At 49.1% G+C, this 7662-nt stretch overlaps 1 protein-coding gene across 1 annotated transcript; it reads left to right on the forward strand.

Moving 5' to 3' along the window:
* The first annotated feature begins 664 nt into the window (after positions 1–664).
* On the forward strand, positions 665–4971 carry SERPINA4 (serpin family A member 4). Its single transcript, XM_049898466.1, has 4 exons — positions 665–1283; positions 2664–2937; positions 3836–3998; positions 4771–4971. The coding sequence occupies exons 1-4, from the start codon at positions 674–676 to the stop codon at positions 4969–4971; spliced, it is 1248 nt and encodes a 415-aa protein (XP_049754423.1). The 5' UTR covers positions 665–673.
* The last annotated feature ends 2691 nt before the right edge of the window (positions 4972–7662 follow it).

Genomic DNA, 7662 nt, shown 5'->3' on the forward strand with positions numbered 1-7662 from the left:
TGTTAATGACACTTTTCTTTGGAAGTTGGGATGACGGATGGTTTTCATTTTCTCTTGTAGTTTTCTAAAACATTCTACAGTCAACATGTATTTATAATTGTAAAATAAATCTTGTTTTTTAAAGCTGAATGTGCATAGCAATAAAGGCTAGAAATATTTCTTAAAAAGGGGGGCAGAATGAAAGGTATTCGTAAACTGTAAAGGACACCATGAACTTTTGTAGCATAGAAGCGAAAACACCCTCAGCGATAAGCACACCGAGCGTGACGTCACTGGATGAATTGAATTAGCTCCAAAGGGCAGTCTGCAGACCTGAGTTCTAGCTCCAACTCTGGCGAGTTGGGTGGCCTTCGCTCCATCACTTCCGGAGCCTCCGTGTCCTCATCTCCGAGATAAGGACAGAATCTAGAGTGTGTGGAGCTCACAGAGAGGGGGACACGAGACTGCTTTGCCGACACTAAGGCAGTGCCATAAAACGTGCTGTCGTCATCATACACAGGGGCGGTGCTGGCTGCTGGTTTGTCCTCTGCATGTCCATCTGCAGGAGTGCATGGTGCCATTTACTGTCTGGGCACCTGCCCCTTCCCTTCCTCTCTGTAGGGTGAGATTAATCTGCTCTGCGGGAAATCTCCTGGGCACTCTCTGTCCTCCCATAGACCTGAGAGTGGAGAAGATGCATCTCGTCGTCCGCCTGCTCCTCCTTCTGGCCATACCACTGGCTCTTTCTCGGGGTCAGCCACACCCTGAGCACAATGAGGGATATTTCACTGATAGCTCTCATCAAGAGACTTGGGGCACAGGTGAGAGCTCCCCCTGCCTCAGGGTCATCCCCAGCAATACAGCCTTTGCCCTCCACCTCTACCACCTGATGGCCTCCGAGTCCCCCAGCAGGAACATCTCCCTGCTGAGCATCTCGGCCGCCCTGACCATGCTCTCCCTGGGGGCCCGTGGGCACGCCCAGACCCAGATCCTCCAGGGCCTGGGCTTCAACCTCACAGAGATGACTGAGTCCGACATCCACCAGGGCTTCCAATACCTCCTGCACACTCTCAACCTTGCCAACGACATGCTGGAGACACACGTGGGCAATGCCCTGTTCCTTAATGACACCATGGCCTTCTATGAGTCCCCGCTCTTTCACACTAACTTCCGCGACTCAGTGGGTGCAGCTCAGCTTATCAACGGCCACGTTAAGAAGGAAACACAAGGAAAGATTGCGAATTTGGTCAGCAAGCTCAGCAAGGACACCATGATGGTGCTGGTAAATTACATCTACTTTAAAAGTAAGAGGCAACTCATTAGTGAATTCTAAATTCTTCCCCTTTCCCCATAATTTGTTATCTGATAAAACATTAAAAACAGGACATAGATGGATTGAATCTAATAGGGTCCAGAAACCCTCAGGAAATTTAACATTAAAAAAAAAAAAAAAAAAAACATTAGGGAGGGAAAAAGAGAGAGTGAAAAGGAATGAAAGAATGAATGCATGGAAGAAGGAAGTGGGGAGGGAGGGCAGCAGGGAGGCTGACAGGAAAGAGAAAGGGAGGGAGGGAGGAAGAAAAGAGGGAGGGAGGAAGGAAGGAGACTTTAGTATGGCCTTTGTAGTCAGGACAGCGGTTGGAATCCCAGGTTCCACACTTCTAGCTGGACTAATACTCCTGGCAGTGGCCAACCTCTCGGAGACCCCAGTCCGATCTTCGTAGATTACTCACTCACTCCCTATCCTCACTCCCTTCCTATCGCAGCGTAAATTTAATAGGCCACCTTTATAATCACTTCTTCACACACACACTAAACTTACTTGGTATCTCTCCTTCTGTCGTATTCCTCAGGCAAAGCTGCAAATCTACATCTGCACCAAAAATTGAATGTGGTTGGAGAAAAAAATCCAAATACGCTGACAGTCTAACCCAAAATGAACTAATGGTCCAGTTTGTCTATATCTGTGCCTAGCGGCTAGATGTGGTTGAAGAAAAAGACTCCAGTGTGAAGATGACCTCCCTTCAGATTCATGAACGTGAATCTTCAAAGGTCATTCCACAGGGTCCACCAATCCTACTTACCCATCTCCAGGGTCTTCATTCTACATTCTCCAAAACAACTATTAACTACGTCTTCCATCTCAATCCCCTTTTCCCACACCTCACTTTGACTTGATGATCTTGCTTCACACGTCATCGAGCAAACAATCAGCTAACCAGCAAGTCTATCATCTTCTTAACCCGAATTAACTCACCTCTCTGCACTGGGACCCACACTCTCAGCCACTCCAGTTCCTTTTATGAAGGAACAAGTGACTCATGTCTCATCCAAGGCTGTCCCCCTACTCACATTCTGCTGTCTCCTCTCTCCTCTCAAGGTTGCTGACCCAACAATTATCTGCTCTTTCCAACTTTATCCTTCTCTCTCTATTGCAGTGATCCTATCTACGTATCAGCAAACATTCTCTGGTATCTCTATTTTAAAATCTAAATGAGCCCTAGGGGCTCCGATCCCCAGGTATGTCAGGTTTTAAATTATCTGAGTGGTGCACAGGGAACAGATAGCAACACTGAGATTGGGCATGGCCTTTGGATGACACAGAACACCAGGAGCCATTCCTTGGCTGGGAATTGGCTTTGTGGTCCTCAGAGGCCCTATATCTTCTGTCACTCTCCCCTCAGCTCTGTGGGAGAAACCCTTCAGTCCATCCAAGACCTCACCTCAAGACTTCTATGTGGATGAGAGCACAACTGTCCAGGTACCCATGAAGTGGCAGGGTGACCATCACCACTGGTATCTTTGCGATAGATACTTGCCCTTCTCGGTGCTGTGGATGAACTATGACGGGGACGCAGTGGTGTTTTTCATTCTTCTGAACCAGGGGAAAATGATGCAGGTGGAAGAGGCTTTGACTCCAGAGATACTAATAAGGTGGAACAACTTGCTCCAGAAGAAGTAAGCATTGAAGGAAGGGGTACTGAATCTATGCTCACCACTCCCCTTTAAATGCACTCTTCGAAAGCAAGTCCACGCCCCAAAATAGGGAGTGATTGCCCAATTATGAAAGAATTCCCACTTGCCCTAACATTTTCCATGGGTATTTTTAAGCAAAGAACTCTTATTGGACTCAAATAGGATTCTCTTTTCCCCAATATTAGTTCTCCCTCATCAGTGAAAAGAGCAGACTAAGGGTAAAGAATCCTGGGTCCTTGACCTTGGTCCTCCACTACACACACTTGAGTCAAATGATGCTGCTGCCTCGCTGAGGGTCTCCCTCTACACCACGCCTGGGGAAACTCTGGTCACATGGCTGACTGAGCTGGCATAGAGGGGTTAAGGAAACTCCATCTTCATACCCAAGGAGATGACAAAGAAGCTTGACATCACGCTGGAGCTGTGAGTGGAAAAAAGCATCTCCAACCACTATAAGAAAACGTTCCCAGCCCTAGGTCACACGTGAATAGTAAATTCACGCTACTCATCTGGTAGAGGAAATTCAAGGCAAAGAAATCAACTGACTCAAGTGAAACCCACAGGGCACCAACAGAGGTAAATGGAAAATGGCCATAGAGGGAGACTCAGATCTCTCTGGGCACATGGCATTGCCCCAGAAACAATCTCTGCTGAAGATGAGCTCCCAAGGGAAAGGGATCCCACAGGCAGGCCTGGGGATGAAGCAGGCTGGGCTTAAGCCATAGTGAGCACTCATGTGAGAGGGTGGCGTCAGCAATCGTGTTTGTGGGACAGAACTCAGAAGGCGCAGAGCCAGCAGAGAGGCAGCCAGGGGGAGCAGACCCCGCAGGGATCCGAGCTTGTTTGTGAATTCAACGATTTAATTCAATGCCCCTTTCAGGGCCTATTTCTACAGGAAGCTGGAGTTGCGTTTCCCCAGGTTCTCCATTTCTGGCTCCTATGAATTGGATCAGATTTTGCCCAAGCTAGGTTTCACTGAGCTGTTCTCAGAGCAAGCCAACTTCTCCGGCATCACCAAAACGCTGAACCTGAAGATGTCCAAAGTAAGTCACTGATGGTCAGTGGCTCATCTCCAATCCCTAGAGACCTCAGTGGGGATCTTGACCACTCGGGAGCTGCTGGGTGGTCCCCCCACCATGTGGAGACTCAGTTCCTGAGTGTGTTCAATCATCCATTGGTATGTACTGGGTGTGATGCTTGGTGCTGGGGACCCAGTGTTCAACCAGTCCCTTCCCTCCAGGGCTCTCCTAGTCAAACTGGGGAACAAAGCCTTCATAGAATGTGGCAACAGAGAGTGATAAATGGAGTAGGAGAATCAGAGGAAGCTTACAGTCAAGCCTGGGTTTGGGTGTGTATCAGGGAAGACTTTTTAGGCAAGAGGAAGCTTCCTATGACTTCAGTAAGAAACGTGTGAGTGCAGTAAAGGATAGAGCTTTGGGTTTGAGAGTTTGGATCCTGGCTCTGCCTCTTATGTCATTGGGACGTTCCTTAATCTCTGAATTTATTTTCTTTGTGAGATGGACATAATACCACCGATCACACAGGGTGGTTATGAAGATTAAACAAGGTGACAATGCAGAGCACTAGGCATACAGTTGGTGCTCAAATGGTGGTAGCTGTCATGATTGTCTATAATAAGAGGTCATTCCACTCAACAACCCACCCAGTACAGAAAGTCCTGCTGAGATTTCTCTAGTATGAGGCTTTGGGAGCTCCAAAGTGCAGTATTGAGCTCCAGAATTTTCAGTTCCTTCCAGTCTTCCCCAGGCACCACTCATGTCCTTTTGGTGCTAATGCCTGTGATTTCCCTCCCAGAGTTTCCACAAGGCTGTTCTGGATGTGAATGAGGTCAGCACCAAAGCTGGGGCAGCCACAGGCTTCTCTATTGCATTTAAAAGTGCCCCAAAGCAACCCCGTGTCCTGAGGGTCAACTGGCCTTTCCTCATGGTCATATTTTCCACCATCGCCCAGAGCATCCTCTTACTGGGCAAGGTCATCGACCCCACGAAACCATAGCCCCTGTGACCCGGGGCTGGCTCATCCGTTACAAGGATGAGGATGTGGTCAGGGGGCTGGGTGTGACAAGGATACATGGAATGGTCCTGAGCAGAAGCCCTTGGCAAAAAACTGGACAAGCCTGGATGGAAACCAACTCCACAGGGCCGTGTACCTTGCTTGGGCAGGTTGTCTCACCTCTCTGAGCATGTTTCTTTCCCTGGAAAGTGGGAGACACCCTCGCTGGTAGTTGTATGGAATAAACAGAAGGATAGATAAAAGGAGTCTGGTTTGAGTTCTGCACATAGTAGGCACTCAATAAATATGAGTCCCCTTTCCTGACCCTCTGGGGTTGGCCCCACAGGCACCCTCACCTACCTGGCCCGAGATAAATGCACATGGAGAGCCACTGGGTGCCTGCCGCAGGGACAGTGCTTGTCTGAGGCGTGTGTGGAAGGGGAGGCCCTGCTGTGCACTGTGACTCAGGTCAACGCTGCCTGCACAGGGGAGCCTCGGTGTCTGCACAGGTGCAGGGGGTGTGGGCGGCCAGTTTCTCTGGGACAGGGGTGCCTTGTTCCAGGGCAGGGACTGAGGAGGCCTTGGCAGGGGAGAGCACCAACCAAGGCACCATGACAGGGCCCATGAGGTAGGCACCAGGCTGGGGTAGCACAGGTACATCCCACCTGAGGCCATGGAGATGTGGCCATGTCTCTCCCAGTGTGGTGACTGTGGTCATGGATGTGCTGTGGAAAAGAAAGCCTCATGTTGCAGCTGGAGGCCTGTGCTCCCATCTGCCTCTGCAGCTGCTTTGCTCCGGGACTTTGGGCAAATCCCCTTCCCTCCTGGGCCTTTGTTTCCCCAACTAGGTAATATAAGGCTGGTCCAGAGAGATTCTTGAACCATTCCAGCTCAGGCTGTCTTGGGTATGGGAGGTGAATTCTCTCGGCAGGGTCTGCTTTGACCACAGGGAACCCACTCCACCCATAGTCCGTGAGAATAAATCCCTACTCCCTCCCACCTGTGAGAATAAACCCCTGCCCTCTCCCACAGCAGGCAGTGAGCTGGCAGACCATGGTTTAGTTTGCCCTAACCTCAGGAACTTCCTTGTAGGTTCTGTGGGTGTTCCTAATGGTCAGAGAGCCATCATGGCCTCCGGCTGCTGATCAGAGACATGGAGTTCCCCAGGACAGTCTGAGCCGAGGACAGCCCAGCCAGAAGAGACTCACTTCCTTTTCCTGGAGCCCAGCTCACCCTCTGTTTTACTCAGGCCCAGGGCAAGAGTTCCCATGTTGCTTCACCTTCTACCACTCCCTTCTGCCACCCTCCAGCTGCCCTTTTTGCTCCCACTAAGTGAGATAGTGTGGTTGCCAGCACGATCAATGTCAGAATCCTGGGTTCAAATCCCAACTCTACTACTTAGAAGCTGTGTGATCTTGGGAAAGTCACTTAACCTCTCTAAATCTCAGTACCCCCATCTAACACGGGGATGATGATAATAATACTACATACCTCGTAGATTGTGAGGATCTAACAATTGATACATATGTGAATTGTTTTAGATAGTGATATGCTGACATTGGAGCCCTGGTGGCTCAGTAGTTAAGAGCTACAGGTGCCAACCAGAAGGTTGGCAGTTTGAATCCACCAGCCACTCCTTGGAAACCCTATGGGGCAGTTCTAATCTGTTCTATAGGGTTGATATGAGTCAAAATTGACTCAATGGCAACATTTTATTTTTAATGGTAACATTAAAAAAAAAAAAAAAAAACACTTGCCATTGAGTCAACGGCAACTAATGGTGGCCCCATGTGTGTCAGAGTAGAGCTATGCTCCACAGGGTTTTCAGTGGCTGATTTTTTGGAAGTAGATTGCCAGGCCTTTCTTCCAAGGTGCCTCTGGGTGGACTCGAATTACCAACTTTTGGTTAGTAGCCAAGTTATTAACCTCTTGCACCATTCAAACATTAACTATCATTATTATTATTATTAGTCCTTTGGCTCCAGACAGTCAATGCTGCCACTACTCACTCGGAGTTGGGGGCCCCACCCCCCATGTCTGACTACCCTATGGAAACCCCCAAGTACTTCTCAGTTTAGGACTTTTACTGCTCAGGAAAACCGACACAGAATCCCAGAAGGGGGAAGTTCCAAACGCTGGAGAAGTGTTGCGGTGTCTTACCACAACAATCATGGTGCCTGAAGTTTCCAATTGAGCTTCCAGAAGGTTCTAGATAAGGGTCCAGGTCTCTAGCTCTCTCCCTTCATTAGCAAGGGCAGAGTCTCTCCTCCCAGCCTATTCTGGACTGAAAAATGGAGCTATTACAGAAACTTCTAGGCTCAGGAAAAGTGGCTGCTCACCACACCCTCTCCAATGGGCCTTTTCAGTGCTCAGGAGGCTCATGGCTGATTCTGGAAACTCAGGCCCTGGATTGGAGGACAAGACCCAGTGGGCCTGGGTCATTGTCGTGGGAAAGTGGGACACCTCACTGTCAAAAACCACAGTCTTTTTGCTGGTGACCGAGGAAAGCAGGTTTGAGAGACATCTCCAACACTGACAATTGTTCAAGAGTCCAAATATCTCAGGGATTGTGTGACATGGTCCCTAGTAACTGCAATCACAGGAAAAGGCTGGTTGTAGGAAACCAGGAAACCATATCCAGAGCACTGGACAGACCACATTAAATTAGCAAAAGCCATTGTGGCAGGGAGGAAG

Source organism: Elephas maximus, chromosome 10 (assembly GCF_024166365.1).
Source record: "Elephas maximus indicus isolate mEleMax1 chromosome 10, mEleMax1 primary haplotype, whole genome shotgun sequence".
In the NCBI taxonomy this organism is placed as follows: Eukaryota; Metazoa; Chordata; class Mammalia; order Proboscidea; family Elephantidae; genus Elephas; species Elephas maximus.